The following is a 15954-nucleotide window of genomic DNA, read 5'->3' as shown; positions in this document are numbered from 1 at the left end:
ACGAGCAATTCGTTGTTTCACCAGGCGGTGGCCAACGCCGACTGCACATCCCTGGCATTGGCCCTGTTGACTGTATTAAGTCATTAAATAAAATTACAATAAAGAACGAAATTATTTGTTGTAGAATTGCCACACGCTAGCACCATGCAACTATAAGGTAATCATAGTGGACCAATTCAACACGACAGCTGATGATTCACCGTACGTCCTCCTGGTTTTTGGCTTTGTGCGAGTTGCGGGTTGCGAGTGTTGAATAGCAGCGAGTGGGGCGGGGATCGTGCAGTAGCCACCAGTTTTCTCCACAGATTAGCCCACTGCGGAGTTAAATTGGACACGGAAGAAAACATCATCGACCCGAGAGGTTCAATGTAATCATTGATATTGGGGTTTTCTCTTGGGTCTTTGATTCATTCGTGGTCTCCAATTTCGTTTGCACTAGAAGAGAGGCGGTTGCCTTTGTTTGTGAGCGAAGAGAAGCAATGGTTGAGTCAAGGGAACGCAAGAGCTGAGTTGCCTTTTGAAAAAGCGTGCGTCGATGCAGGATTGTAACCGATTTTTGGATGGTGGACCCAGGAGATCACATCAGCAGGTGAATGGCATTTGGTGTCTTTAACAAGGGAAATTCGGTTTACTAGAGTTCGCCATCACAAGTAATTACTCGCTAAAGGGTTTTATTATTATTATGATTATTACTATTAAGAAAACCCGGCACTGCAACGTGTCCATTTTGAAGTTACTTTTTTATTTATTTGCAAGGAAACCGCTGCAAATTCACAGGGACCGCGACTAGTCGACGGAACAAGTTCTCGCATCCGGGTTGCACCCGAGATAGAGAGTCGTTCCTACTAAGTGTAGGCTTTGGTGGGAAGCTACTGTTTTTCTCTACAGTTACGCCCGAACAGGAGGAAAAACATTAGCAGCCGCCACATACGCCCCGCGGAGGACCTATGTAGTGCGTGATTCCACGGCGAAAACAGCCAAAATTGCCTTTTTATGCTTAGCTCGCGTCAGCACACTCAGATGTACAGGGCTGATTCTCAAGATGGTAAAAGGCCTCGCTTTAAAAATCAAAAGAGTCTTCAGAGATTATATCAACGCGTTTGTAAGGATTGGTAGCAAAACAAGCATCCGATCAATGTAGAGCGTCTTTTGTTTGTGTTTTATTCGTGATCAGTTCACTTATTGCTGCGTTGTAGCAAAGACTCACAATAGAAGACTATTGTGATTTTCTTCACTGTGTGAGCATGCGAGGAATTTGGCTATTTGTTCAGCAATGCTTCGCTTTCTCTTGGCATTAGCTCTGCAGCCGATTCATGTAAGCTACAGCACCTCGCATTTATATGTGATATCTCAGTTGGCTGATCGAAATTGTTTACTGATGATGTTGATGATGTTTGGCTTTCTCATCTTTGAATATTTGTTCAGGGCCAACAATAACAACATGCTCGTGGCCTCTGCCGTTGTGGTTTGGGAATGGCTCAACGAACACGGTCGGTGGCGGCCTTACAGCTCAGCCGTCTCCCATCAAATAGAAGCGGCCATTCGCAGTGGAGATACCCGCGGGGGAAGTGTGGTCCTCGGCCAGGTGGAGAGTCGACTCTCTCCGTACATCATTGATCTCCAGTCAATGCACCAGTTCAGACAAGACACAGGTAAGACAAAGATCATGTATTCATGTTCCTAATTTCATTGTATACTTGCTGTACAATGACAACAAAGGTATTCGGTTCTATTTTATGTTAATGTAAAGGTTAGCGATTAATGGCTAGTATGTCATGTATGCAGTCCATCACAACTGGATGATTGTTGTCACTCGAAATTGATAAATTGCCTGCACATATAGATGGGGCCAGCTTTTGCCTGAGGATGGCTTATCCTCAAAATTTTATTCATGAAAGTAAGGTATATCGTGTAACATACTCTGTTGTTGTTTTGGGGCTTTTTTGACCAAAAAGTAGTGGCATTTGTTCAAAACAAAATGACAGACGCGGCCTAGCGGGGCAGAGGTTAGACGCTTCACAGTTTAGGGACCCGAGTTCAACCCCACTAACTTCAGCCTTCTTGTGTGGAATTTGCACAAGAAGAGAGGTGTGGGCTCTCTCCAGGCAATCCGGCTTCCTCCCACACTTCAGAAACATGCATGGAAGGTGCATTGGACATACTAAATTGTCCTTTGGTGTAAATGGCACCTGCGAGCCTTGTGAGGATCAGCGGGTCTAGGAAATGAATAGATGAATTGACAAAATGGCAGAATAGCTTCAGAAAGGATGAAAATAAGTCATTCTGGAAGGAGGACAGGTGATGTGTAAGACCGTGTCTACTCTGTTTTGAGATAATTTCTCACCCGAGGCCAGACTGATTTACTGGTTGACTGATTTCATTAAACAGTTGACATTTAACCTGTATAAATCCTGTAAAAAAGTTGTTAACAGTTGTTGAAAGTTGGTTCATATTGTTTTTTCCTCTTGTCATTGTTAAAAGGGATATAGTTTTAGGTATGCTTCTATAATTTTTATAATAATCCTATTTATGGTAGGCATGGCATTGGTGCGAAATGTTTTCTTTTTCCGAGGGGAGACTTAAATGAATGTTTGTAGAGTAAAGCCCAACAGTATAATCCATTTCTTATATAACAGTAAATGCTGTTTTGTGGTTTTGGAACTCAGGTTGTTGGAGCCAAAAAGCTTTTTGTGTATTTTAATTTGTTTATCTTAAGAGAGTTAAACAAATTGTCAGAAGACATGCCAATCTATTATGGTGGGTGGAACCACGGTTGCCATGGTTACATAAATACTGCCGGTTGGTGATTGCACTCAGGTGCGACAGGGCAAGTGGCAAACAGTTTTCGATCGTGCGTGGTCATTAAGGTAGATTTTCAGTTTGGTTTGTTACTCGAATTATTGTTTTATCAGTATATTGAAATCGAAATGTGCTGCCAATCAAATGAATCATAAGAATGTTGACGAAAATAAACGGATTGGCATATCCAACGCAATTGCAAGAGACTATTGAAATTATTTGATCGAGGCACGCGTACTAACAAAACCTTAGCCAGTTGCCCCGCTGTTCAGCCTATAGGCAAAGGCTGTACACAGGTATTTTACTGATTTCTTAAAAATAAATCAATACAATTGAAATACTAAAATAATATAATATTCCTGATTAAAAACACACACACACTAATCATTAGTGAATAATATTACCATCCTGGCTGGGGGAACCCATTTAAACATTTGTATAAAATCTTAATTTGTGGTTGAAGGAAAAAAAAAATCTGAATGCAAAAAATCCAAATACTTTCTCTTTCTGACTTTTTCATTTTCTGTAACCCTGAACCAGTTTCATAAATATTTATTCACTTCTAAGATCAGTGCTGTGTTAAAAAATAAATAGATAAATAATATCCAGGAAAATACGCATATTGAAATAACGTGCTATTCAATTTTAGGAATTTCCTGCTTTGCGTACATTTCAGCCAGTAGATGCCCTATATATGCTACTGACAACATAAATTTAGTATACATGAGTGGTTCTCTTTTTATAGCTGCTTGGTCCAGGCACATTGAAGCTCCCTTCCATATACCACAATTTGCATCTTAAAAAGTTGAAATTATGGCTATATAGTACAGTAGGGCAATGTGAGATAAACTTCTATGTCGCAGAAGAAATACTGAGTGACACTTACTGAAATGCATGTATGTGATCTACTTTTCTATGTGGTGTGCAACAACAATACTCAAGCACAGTGTACACATGCAAATAAAAATATTCACTTGCACTCAACACAGTATACCAAGACAAGAACAAATAATCACATTTACATTTTTGTCTCTTGATCTCAGGAACTATCCGTCCTGTGAGGAGGAGTTTCTATGACCCGACCTCAGCCCCAGGACAAGGCTGGCAGTGGGAGTGGGAAAATGATGCAGGTTCATGGACACCATATGACATAGAGGTGGCCATTGCCATCGAAAATGCTCATAGCCGCCAGCAGCCCTGCCTTGACCTGACATCCCTTGGCTTCTGCTACCTCATTGATTTTCAGAACATGACACAGGTACGATTTTTTTTGTGTGCGTGTTTGTGTGGATGCGCACGCATTTGTGTGTTTGTGTATGGGATCCATAATACATACTTAACACTGGGCTTTATGTTGGCCAGTTGTGTCCACTTCATTTTTAATATCCAAATATAATTGACACCGACCCCAACACAGATTAATCGAGAATATACATTTTCCAGCGATGTGCAGTGGTTAGCACGTCTGCCTTACAGTTCAGGAACTCAAGTTCAAATACCCCTCGCTCTGGCCTTCCAGTGTGGACTTTGCATGTTCTCCCCAAGCCCGCCTTTGTTCTCTCCAGACACTCCTGCTTCCTCCAACACTCCAAAAACATGCATGGCAGGTGTATTGAACATACTAAATTGTCCTTTGGTGTGATTGGGTGTGTGAATGGTTGTTCGTCCCGCTGTGCCCTGCGATTGGCTGACAACCAGTTGAGGGTGTCCCCCGCTACTCATAGTCAGCTGGGATAGGCATCAGCAGGCTGCAACCCTAGTTAGGATAAGGACACCACAGCTAAATAACTTGCTGAGTGCAAACCAATGAAAAAAATAAGCCTAATTAGAACCAAGCACATTACAGTGGATCCCCGGGTTACAGCGTCCCTGTCTTAAGTATTTTTTCATGTTGCAATGTGGAATACTGAGTTTTTCTTTACGATATTTTCCCTGCTTTTTCAACAAAAACAACTGTCATGACCCTAGGAGGTTGGCTGTATTTGTGTTGTTTTGTCTCCATCTGTAGGCGTTTTTAGGTAATTGCACTTATTTTCTGTTCTGTTGCCTAACTGCCTCCATGCAACGTATCACTACAATGCTAGTCAGCTATTGGTCACCGACTCCTCACGGAGATGCTGGTCTGCTATTGGTCGGCCTCACCTGTTTCAAAATGGCGGCACGATAAAGCTTTGTTCTATAGCAAGTGGTTACAAAACCGTATTTGATTTATAAGGAAACAAAGCTGGAGATAATCAGGAAATACAAAGCTAGCCTAGCCTAGCCTACCCTTACTAGGGAATATATATAATAAGCGCCACTCAAAGGTAAATAAATCCTTTCTATATTTTTGATTTATGATGTTTTCTGATTGTATACATGTATTTTATACATAGGTAACACTTACTATACTATTTTGGTACCATTTTTTTATTGTGTATGTTCAATTTTGATGTTTTTTACCCGGGGTTCTAAACACATTAGCTATTTAACATAAATTTGGCTTGCCCGCCATACGGTGAATTCGCCCTACGAGCCCAACTGCGGAACGGATTAATCTCGTAACACGGGGGCCCACTGTATTTACTTTTTAGCAAATTTGAATCAATGAACAGTCAAAATGTCATTTTTGTCTTTTCAAACTGAATTTATTCAAATTTTTGGGGATTTTTTCAAAATGGGTCTCAATTGACAGTTAGCACTGTAAATATTAGGAATCGGGTGAAACTCAACGCCATTTCACACTGGTAAATAATATATTAGGGTGAGAAAATAAGGCTTTTGTCATGCAAACATGTGGGAAACTGTGCCTCCTGATGGTAGTGCTTGATTTGACTTGTAATAAAAGAAAAGTGCTTGAGTTTTTAAATGTTAATATTGCCGTGGATCGGCTTAATTAATCGTGGCAGCCAATAGCGTGATTGCAATTAAAACTCGATTGTGCAGCCCTAATTTAAACAAACAATTAAAAAAAAACTGCATTCACTTGAGATCACTTAATACTTGCGGGTTTTAGTTTGACTGTTTTATACTAGTTTACATAATTTCTAAATTTTGGTCACTGCAGGAATTTAATGCACTGTAATTTTTCTAGTTTCCAATGAGGCTGTTATTTACTTACTAATCTTCATTGGAGTAAAATAATTAAGCGCTTTAGATTTTATGAAGTGGAGAATGATGCTTTCTGCTGACCAAGGAAAATAATTACTTTGTAATTTAAGTAGCGGAAGTGCCTTCTGCTGACTTTAAAAAGACTGTTTTTTTTTTTGTTTGTTTGATTTTTTGCAAGCTAATAAAAAGTAGTACAGAGAATGTACGTTTAATAAATATTCCTGGTGTTGCATTACAACATCCATGTGCTTTGTGAAATACAGAAATTTGAAAGGTTAATAAGAAAAAATAATGGATGTATTAATTGTGGTATTTGGGCTTAATTCTATTTTGTGCACAAAACCACATGGATGGAGCGAGATCTCTGACGACGAGATGTTGAGGGACTGAAATGCCAAGAGCTTTCTCATCCCTGCACAGCACAAGATTTATTTATTTATTTTTTTTTACTTATTGGCTTTTTCGGTCACAAGTGCAATGGAGTACATACAATAGAATGCATGACTTTGAAACACGCAGCCAAAAGTGGTGAGAAGGCCAGCTAACGCTTCAAATAAACCTTACTTGTATTAAATAATGTATGGACATGAATGCCTTTGGAACAATTTTAAACTGTTCCTGCCTTCCAGAGCGAGTCACATCACGACTCCTGATATTATTAAAAAAAAAAAAAAAAAAAAAAGCAATGTTGTTCTGAAATCATTTTCAATCGCCAATTCAGAGCACTAAAAAATATAATCATGCTGCCATTTTATTTTACGGCAACCTGTTGGAGTCGTCTAAAGCTGCACTCCCCAACCACTGATCCGTGGATCGACTGGTGAATGAAAAAAATCTTTGAAAACTGGAAAATGTGTATGGGCATTATTTTATACTTTACAAATTTTGCCAAAGCTTAATCGCGTCTCATTGTGTACTTAATCTCATGACATCTCGTTTTACGGGATTTGTGTCTTGTCCCATCTCTACAAATCATGATGTGGGCTAACTGAAGATATAAAAATATTGTGATGAAATTGTATGGCACATTTTCCATATCAGCCAAAGAAGAAAAACACACTTTTTTGTGTTTTGTAGGTGAATAGACAGAGCCAAAGGTGTCGAAGGATTCAGCGACGTGCTGACATCGCCTATCCCCTAGTGTCTGGGCCCCTTCCATTGCCAAAAGGAGGAGGTGTAGGAGGAGGGCTCACAGGTGCCCTGCTAGGGGTTGGAGTATCAGGGTCCAGCATGAGAACTGGAAACTCTGTCTACGCAAACGGGGGCATAATGACTACTGGACTAGGACAGCCTTGCTCCTGCCAACAGTGCATGCTTGTCTTTAGTGTGAAAACAAACACAGGAGGAGCCGGCGCACTAACCATACAGCGGTCCAAGACCTCAGCGCCCACCTCCTCAAAACCTGTGAATCCACTTAAATCGGCCACACTGGGGAGAGGACAGCACCTGAAGTCCAACTGCAACACCTACCAGACGCTGCCACATGGCCTTGCCATCTCTAAAAACACTGCATCTCCAAGAAGAAATGCCCAGCTCTTTGCTCAATCTCTTGCTGCACTCACCACAGGGACCTCCAGTCTCGCTATTTCCTCATCTTCCAGGCCACCTCCTCCATCGCTCCCGCCCCCTCAGCCACCATCGTCTAACATGACTGTGAATCCTCCGGCCATTCCAGCAAAACAGTCCTCATCTTTAGCCAATGAATCAGTGCCAACTGCCACATTAATTACCCCATCTAGCACTGTGACCACACCCCCATCCCCTGTGCCATCTCCGTCGCCAGCAGTAATGAAGCCACAACGTGCGCCATCGTCCGTATCCAAAGTTTGCCATGCCCCGCTACCACAAAGATCAAGCTTAGCTGGACTTAGTAGACCAGCGCTGCAGAGGATTGCCATGGCCCAGTCAAGAGCCCTAATAGCATCAGGGTAAGTGAAGAAAACTTACACTGTACATTTCAGATTTTCATCTCAAAAACCTTTGTCTTCTCTAACTGAAAAGTTTGTGGCATCTAATTTAAAAGTCATTCAGTTTTAGTCGTAAGTTTTACATATACTGTACATCGCAATTGTCGTGTCTCCTTCAAACATACTTTTCATAAATCTAGGACTCCAGCTATCGGATAAATATTTTTTTTTTCTTTAAAGATTTCTCTCGGTTGGCCCGGCGGACTGCATGTTTCCAGCGCTCAGTAGAGAGGGGGGCCAACCCAGAGTAGTGGCAAGCGAGGACTAGCTCTGCCGGTCTTGGTGCAGGCCGGCTGTGGCGGCAGTTACTCTTTGCGGAATCGATGCTCTGACTCTGCTTGGCCCGGCGGTTCACTGTGGCCGGCGATTACCGTTAATGCTGGACTCAAAGTGAGAATTGACCAAGAATAGTAGCTAGCTGGATTTATCTCTGCCAGCTGCTCCTGCATGGCAGAGAGGGGCTTCTTCCTCCTTCCTTTGTCCGTACTTCTTCCTCTCAGCGAATTAGGAATTGAAATTTAGCATTGACATTTTAAAATGTGAGCAGTTTTGGGAGAACCGGAATTTTAGGCCAACTCGACAGGGGATACACATTTTCCTGGGGGTAATGACCCTCTGGTTGGCGATTCTCTGCCCAGAAGCATTTTGATCCAACCAAAACAAAACCCCAAAAATAGAGATGGGCTGAGGGGAGTTTGTGGACAAAATCACTGCCACGCATTAACAGAAGCCCAGAAGTGTTGATTGAGATATATTTCATCTGTACACATGGATCATTTATTTCTAAGGGGAAAAGTAGCAGACCCCACCTTTAAAGGTAAAGTGTGTAGAACTCATTTTAAAAACCTAGTACTAGACTTGTAGGTCAAGTACTCGCTAATTATATTACATGGGGGGCGCCACTCAGATGGAGGCTGTCATAGTTTTTTTAGCTACGGAAAGCAGAGGAGGAAAACTTTGAAACGTAATTCAAATTGCGTTTTGGATGACTGTCATCGTCTTGTGTCCTGCCAAGTGAGTTTCTGGTTTGTTTGCCAATCACAATCGCAAATAGAAACAGAAGAAGGAAGAGTCACTTTCTCGCTCTCTCGCTAGCTTGGTGTAGGCTTTGTTGTAGGATGGTCTTTGACACACTGTAGTATGCATGCTTCAAAATCGCTGCATTACCTTAGTTCACCATTAAATGCCACTAAAGCTCCCACACATTTACCTTGAAGGAGAGATGGCATAAAGTTTAGGAGCGTTGACATCTCGGAAAAAATCGTATGTAACTAAGTCAGTGCTCAACTAATGATCACCGTTTTAAATGATACTTTCCAAATTAGTCCCTTGGTTCTGTAATCTCACTTTTTTATTGGCTTCTCAATTAAAACAGAACTGATATCAAGTATATGACCACCTATTGATCAGGTGAACTGTCAAGCTAATCTAGCTTGGTTAGTTTCTCAGCTATTTATCTTAACATGTCAGACAGATGAAAAGAAATATAGACGTTTCTTCAAGTTTCAAACCTTGCATGTTGCTATTGTCTTTTTCCCGGTTACATCGAAACGATCATTCTTTATTCCAAAATGTTGAACCATTTTTCTCTTCACAATTGACTGCTAGTAACGAACCACTTTGCTTTTTACATTCAGCAAATTCAGTTGGCGAACTTGGGCGTGTTCAGAAATACTTGCTGAGCGTGCACTGCTTCGCTCTGACCATTTAGAAACACAGAAGAATGTTGAAATTTGGTGTTTGTAAATTCATTGTACACCAAAATCAGAGTGCCGTTGCGCTCTCATTGAAATTTAAACTCGGGACACTGCACACCAGTGGGTTAACAGTTCAAGCACGGGCCGCTGGTTAGAACAGGGGTGTCAAGGTCAATTGGACAAGGTGGCCAAATGAAAAAATTAACTCGAAAAAAAAAATTAAGTCGAGGGCTGGACCGATTGGAAAATTCATTAAAATATTGAAAAAGACTGTATTTACTCTAGGCAAACTACCGTATTTTCCGCACTATAAGGCGCACCTAAAAGCCTGAATTTTTTTTAAAAAGCTGATGGTGCGCCTTATAATCAGGTGCGCCTTATATAGGGATCAATATTGAGATTGGGATTCGTAGATGGGGAACGAACTGATAAAATAAGCGTTACCTGTTTCTTTTGTGTGTTTAGAGTTGAACAAGGTTGGTCATATTGACATTGCGTTATTATGCTATTGAGAGTTTAGAGTTATTATTTGAGTTATTATTGTTATTACTTTGAGTATTACTACATTGTGATTGAAAAAGTTTGAAAATATGTCATTAATTGAGGGTGCGCCTTATAATCCGGTGCGCCTTATACATGGAAAAAGTTCGAAGACATGCTGTTTTGTTGAAAGGATCGGTGCCGGTCGGCGCTCAGGAGACAAAGACAACACTCAACAAAAGACCAACGTTCCCAAATGCTATTTAGCCCAAACAACTGGCATATTTATTTTGACCAAATGCAAGTTCTCAAATAGTTGACATTGCGTGAAATCATCATATGAGCCTCTTACCTATGCCGAGAAGGTGGAGAGCCAACACCCAAGTAGAGCTCCGCTTGTCAACCGGCTGGGCGTCCGTACGTAACCCGCAGCAGACTCTACTTGTTTGTACTCTGCATCTCTCTTTTGTATTTTTTAGTTGCGTACGCGAGGAAGGGCGGGTGGCCTACCCGTCCGCCCTGGCGGCGCAACACCTGTTTCCCGATTTGATATTGACACTTAAGTGTGTCCTTCAGGCTCTGAAAAACATCTTGCTCAAAAACATCTTGTACAATAATATCTGTCAACTTCCCACGACAATGTTCTTCTTTGTTATGGGAACAAGACAGTAAAGCGGTCAAATGTCCTGACCAAAAACAAGTTAGTGAAAAACAGCATATATAACCATGGTTGCACAATATATTTGGGTTTTCAACGGCTATGGGAAGCATCACTAATTACAATTCCTCTCATTCCACTCTTGAGGCTTCACATATTAGTTGATATACCCGTCAAACGTTGATGGTAACACTATTTCATTTCCCGTATGTTCAAAAATATCATGAAAGAACATGGACCATACTTCCTGCAACGTTAGGTTTCGGTGAATATATTGATGTGTTAAATATCCTTGCCATCTAGCATAAATGTATACATGAGTGGGATGAGGCGTCAACTTAACAGTGTAGATCTCGACACCAAAGTGTCCGTTGCGTATGTCAAGGTGTACAATCATCTCATGCGTTGCATAATCACCCACTCCACCTCAGCTCGGATACGTCTTACATAGATACACGTTAGCAGGTTACATATTGATAGCAATACTATTACAATAACCAACAGAATCAGAGGGGGCACCAAAGTCCTCCTAGCAGTGACCGACATCCCTGAAAAGATGTCCCACCAGTGATGGGCTGAGGACTGTTGTACTATTTTAGCAGCATGTTGTACCCGTCCGCTGGCTACCAATGTGGACACCATGAGTTTGGAGATGTTAGACGTATGTGATTGTATAATTTCCTGAACTTCAGTGGACTGTTCCAATGCACATTTGAAACGCTCCAGTGAGAGGTTCCAGGGATTACCATAACTTTTGGAAGCCATACCCCTACCTGATGTATAGCCTCTGACGCATGTTGCCCTGTGTTAAATAACATTGTTCTAGTTACTTCATTATCTGCAGCATTAGCCACACCATACAGTGTTCCCGTTCCTCCTAAGAAAATATCATACCAAGCTCTACGTTTTCGTGTGCAGTGTGGTATATCGGGGAATTTTATTTCCCAGTACACTCGGGTCTTAACCCTAGCTTGTGCCATGTGTGTACAGGTGTCCAATATTGGTGCTATGTGTGTTCTTGTAGCATTAGGTTTCCCAGGTATCACCCATATTACATACAAAAATGTGTTCCGTCCCGAAATTTCAGTGTTGTCATAGAAAAACTGGGTTTTTTCTACGGTAATTGTCCACCTCGTCCCGTTATGCTCATTGCAGTCCCTGGTCATCCTGTTGAAGTGGCACATGGGTACCACTGTAGTGACGGTTAAGTTGCATCCTTGTTCCATCACCGGGATGTCCCTTCCTGCAAGGCACTTTCTGCATTTCCACATCTGATAATTGCTGGTGACGTTTACCACGTAGCAGGCGTGGTAAGCTGGACAGGTGTAGTTTCCTTGAGTACGGTCCCGGGTACTGCTTTTCCATCTTATGTGGAACCGCTGGATCTGCTCCAATTTGTCACTCTCCGTCATTGCGCAGCAAAGTTGGACCGTGGCACCAAGGACAAGGATACATGTGACCCAGCAGAAGACACTGTCACCTCTTGGGCCCTCAGTCTTCCTTGGTCTGGCTATGGCGCCTCTCCAATGATGGTTTTCCAATCAGCAAACACCACCACGGCATCTGTATTACGACAAATAGTGCATACTACAAACATATGATTAATTCTCTCTTGTATAACATTTTGGCACCGGTACATTTATCCATTTTTCCACTCTAGGATATAAGACGCTCACAGTAGCATCTTGCCCTTGAGCTATAATTTCTGCTGGTCGGGGAGGACCGTCTGGCTGTTTTACCCAAACTTCTTTCGAATGAATTTTCCACCCTGTGGCATGCCATGTGGGCATCCACATAAGAAGCCCCTGGTCTACTGACCACGAATCTGTAAATATGCAGAGTCCTTGCGGCCCTCCTTGTATAATTACCATGTGTACAGCTTTCAAGTCAGCCCATTGACTACTCTTTTCTTCTACTACTCCACTCTCAGCTGAATAATCAATTTATCTAATCTCTGAGTGTTGGATATCACTCACGTCTACATTTTTGTTTATAATATAATTCCATCCAGCCCTGCAACCCTTCTCAGTTGCTGTCAATATGTTCAAACCGTTTATCCATTATCTACCATAATGCGATTTGTTTAAAAAAAAAAAACGCTTACAAACTATACTATAACAAACAATTAACATATCAACTGGTTCATCCTCCTTTTGCACAGTTGAATCTATTTTACCATAAAATCTGATCCTATCATGCTAATCTCTCCAAACAACCATTACACATAAAGCATCGATCTTCCACCTTCTAAATTCATATCTTGTAAGGCGCCAGGCTTTCCTCAGCATTTGCGTACCCCTTTTCCCTTTTTTTTTTTTTGAACAGGGCCAGTATACAAAAACAATTCTGCCCTCTCTGCCTCCCTCTGTCTCAACATGCAAAATTTACCACTTGGATCATGAAATACAACTCCCCATCACACATCCATGCAGACCTCTATACAAGTGTGGTTGGCAGAGAAGGGTCACATTTCTGCCTTCAGAAAGTGGAAAATAAATTATAAAATAAATCGCAATTGCTGTAAAAAAAAAAGAAAAGGGGGGCAGAGGCCCCTGATTGCCACCCCTGCTCTCCGCGCCCCTGCCCTGTCCCGTTAGCTGCAATTCTCGCAAGCAGCCCTGTTTGATGTCCACTTGGCTGTCTTATTTTCTCTGCAAGTCATTTAGTGGCCGTTGCCACTTCCAAATTCAACTTTTTCTCTTTTATCAATTTTGCTATTTGAAATTTTTCTTCAGCTTTGTTCTACCAAATTCAGTGGTCTCTATCAATTTGCCAATTTCAAATATTTTCCACTTTGAAGAAAAACAACAGCAACAACAACAAAACCAACTCTAGCAACAACGACAATTCTCACAACTATGACAACAACAATAACAGCAACACATGCAGCAAACTGTGTGAACATTTCAACAGAGCAAGCTTCACAGGCTTACACTCACAATCACTTCTCATTTTCATACCACAGCCTCCCAAGCTGGCTATCATACAACAACATGCCTACATATTATTAAACTACGAAAACACAACATCTACAATCACTTCAACATCATCTAGCTATCCACCCCTGGCATAGCCTCACATATAACACATCAACTTTGTGTATTTTATTTGTGTTTCAACCACTAATTATTCATTGCCAGTTAATCTAGCATTCGAAAACATCCTAATTTTTAATTCAGTCTCAACTGATCCCATAATACATTTTTCCATTTTCCTCATTTCACCTGTGTGCTGAAAATCAACCCCGCGAATAGACCAGTTCCTGCCCACAAACCTCAGGTTTGAAACCATCTCAAATCTGTCACCTTGACTTTCAACTATACAAACTAAATAAAACATGATCTAACAGTGTCTTTTAGCCACATTTCAACCAATATCGTCTATCTCCAACAATCCAACATATGAACATGCAACACACCAACAGTTACACACCAGCAAACTGACAAATACACACGCAGATCCACATCACGCAACATGCAGTTTACAACGTATATGCAGACTTTATTAAGCACGTACAAGACACATTTTTGCGCACACCATTTCAAATGGCATCACTCCTTTGGCTTCCTATCAACCCTCAGTACTCAGATGTGGAGCTGAGACCCAGTCCCGAAAAGGGTCTTGCTGCCGTGGCCACGGTCTTGCCTGGTTGTCAACTCCGCCTCTGAAAACCTCAGGTGTCTGGGCTCAAGAATATGGTGGTAAACTCAGGCACAAATTGTTGGTGTCTGCCTTCCACCGCTAATCTGGGTCTCCTGTCTAGCTGTGTTAGTTGCCGACAGGTTGGTGGCTGCAGTCAAATCATCATCTCCCCAAACATCCCCGTTCCACTCCTCCGAATTCCACTGCGCTGATAGCCCAATAGTAAATGAACGGGTTTGCGCTTGTTCTATTTTACAAAATTTCTTCTTTCGCCCTCTTCGCGCTACTCGGGAGATATGCATTACAACTTTTTCCGTTATACTCTGCATTTTTGCCAAATTCTTCTTTAATTTTTTTTCACTATAACCTCTAACTGGATAACCTCTTGCCCCTTTTGATTTTCTGCGCTTCTAACTTTATCCAATTCCAACACGCAATTTTTCCAAGCTTCCGCACACCTCCACAACATCTGCAACGTGCCTTCCAGCAGAGCACGAGCATTCACTTCCACCCGCTTCAACATATCACACAATGCCAGCGGAGTGGCGGCGGGATTCCAAGCTTCCGCACACATCCAAAACATCTGCAGCGTGCCTCCCAGCGGAGCACGAGCATTCACTTCCACCCGCTTCAACATATCACACAATGCCAGCGGAGTGGCGGCGGGATTCACTCCTGTCCACGGTCCAGGGCGTCCCCCACGCTCCCGTAAGACAGCTTCTACTTCTCGGAAAGTGGTGCCTTCCCACCCGGGCACCACCTCCTCCTCTGGTGCCACTTCCGCACCCTTATTTCTCTTTCTAAAACAACGCATTCTGTTTTTATCTCCTGCGCGTAGCCCGCACAATCCTGCCGACAACGCCAAAAATGTTTTGTTGAAAGGATCGGTGCCGGTCGGCGCTCAGGAGACAAAGACAACACTCAACAAAAGACCAACGTTCCCAAATGCTATTTAGCCCAAACAACTGGCATATTTATTTTGACCAAATGCAAGTTCTCAAATAGTTGACATTGCGTGAAATCATCATATGAGCCTCTTACCTATGCCGAGAAGGTGGAGAGCCAACACCCAAGTAGAGCTCCGCTTGTCAACCGGCTGGGCGTCCGTACGTAACCCGCAGCAGACTCTACTTGTTTGTACTCTGCATCTCTCTTTTGTATTTTTTAGTTGCGTACGCGAGGAAGGGCGGGTGGCCTACCCGTCCGCCCTGGCGGCGCAACACCTGTTTCCCGATTTGATATTGACACTTAAGTGTGTCCTTCAGGCTCTGAAAAACATCTTGCTCAAAAACATCTTGTACAATAATATCTGTCAACTTCCCACGACAATGTTCTTCTTTGTTATGGGAACAAGACAGTAAAGCGGTCAAATGTCCTGACCAAAAACAAGTTAGTGAAAAACAGCATATATAACCATGGTTGCACAATATATTTGGGTTTTCAACGGCTATGGGAAGCATCACTAATTACAATTCCTCTCACATGCCATTAATTGAGGGTGCGCCTTATAATCCGGTGCACCTTATAGTGCGGAAAATACGGTAATTGAACCTAATATAAACCTAACAAATGTATCACTTCACGTTTGGATCGGATGAATGAAGCAATATTGTCTGATGGC

At 42.0% G+C, this 15954-nt stretch overlaps 1 protein-coding gene and 1 pseudogene across 2 annotated transcripts in view; one reads left to right on the top strand and one right to left on the bottom strand.

Annotated features, from left to right (window-relative positions):
- The first annotated feature begins 331 nt into the window (after positions 1-331).
- The window catches only part of LOC148420747 (E3 ubiquitin-protein ligase DTX4-like), a 29405-nt gene continuing 13782 nt past the window's right edge, over positions 332-15954 (top strand). Inside the window, exons 1-4 of one of the 2 annotated variants that reach the window (XM_088419302.1) lie at positions 332-589; positions 1426-1652; positions 3843-4057; positions 6967-7817. In XM_088419302.1, the coding sequence (XP_088275428.1) occupies positions 561-589; positions 1426-1652; positions 3843-4057; positions 6967-7817 (1322 nt within the window). In that variant the 5' untranslated portion in view covers positions 332-560. Of the gene's footprint in view, positions 590-1221; positions 1316-1425; positions 1653-3842; positions 4058-6966; positions 7818-15954 lie in introns of those variants that run through there. The other variant, XM_088419303.1, reaches the window with a different exon arrangement.
- On the bottom strand, positions 10291-14673 carry LOC148420748 (uncharacterized; annotated as a pseudogene).

This window comes from Hippichthys cyanospilos, chromosome 7, assembly GCF_059441005.1.
Source record: "Hippichthys cyanospilos isolate Australia breed blue-spotted pipefish chromosome 7, RoL_Hcya_1.0, whole genome shotgun sequence".
NCBI lineage: Eukaryota > Metazoa > Chordata > Actinopteri > Syngnathiformes > Syngnathidae > Hippichthys > Hippichthys cyanospilos.
The sequence above is the reverse complement of the archived record's forward strand: the minus strand, read 5'-3'. Positions and strand labels throughout refer to the sequence as shown.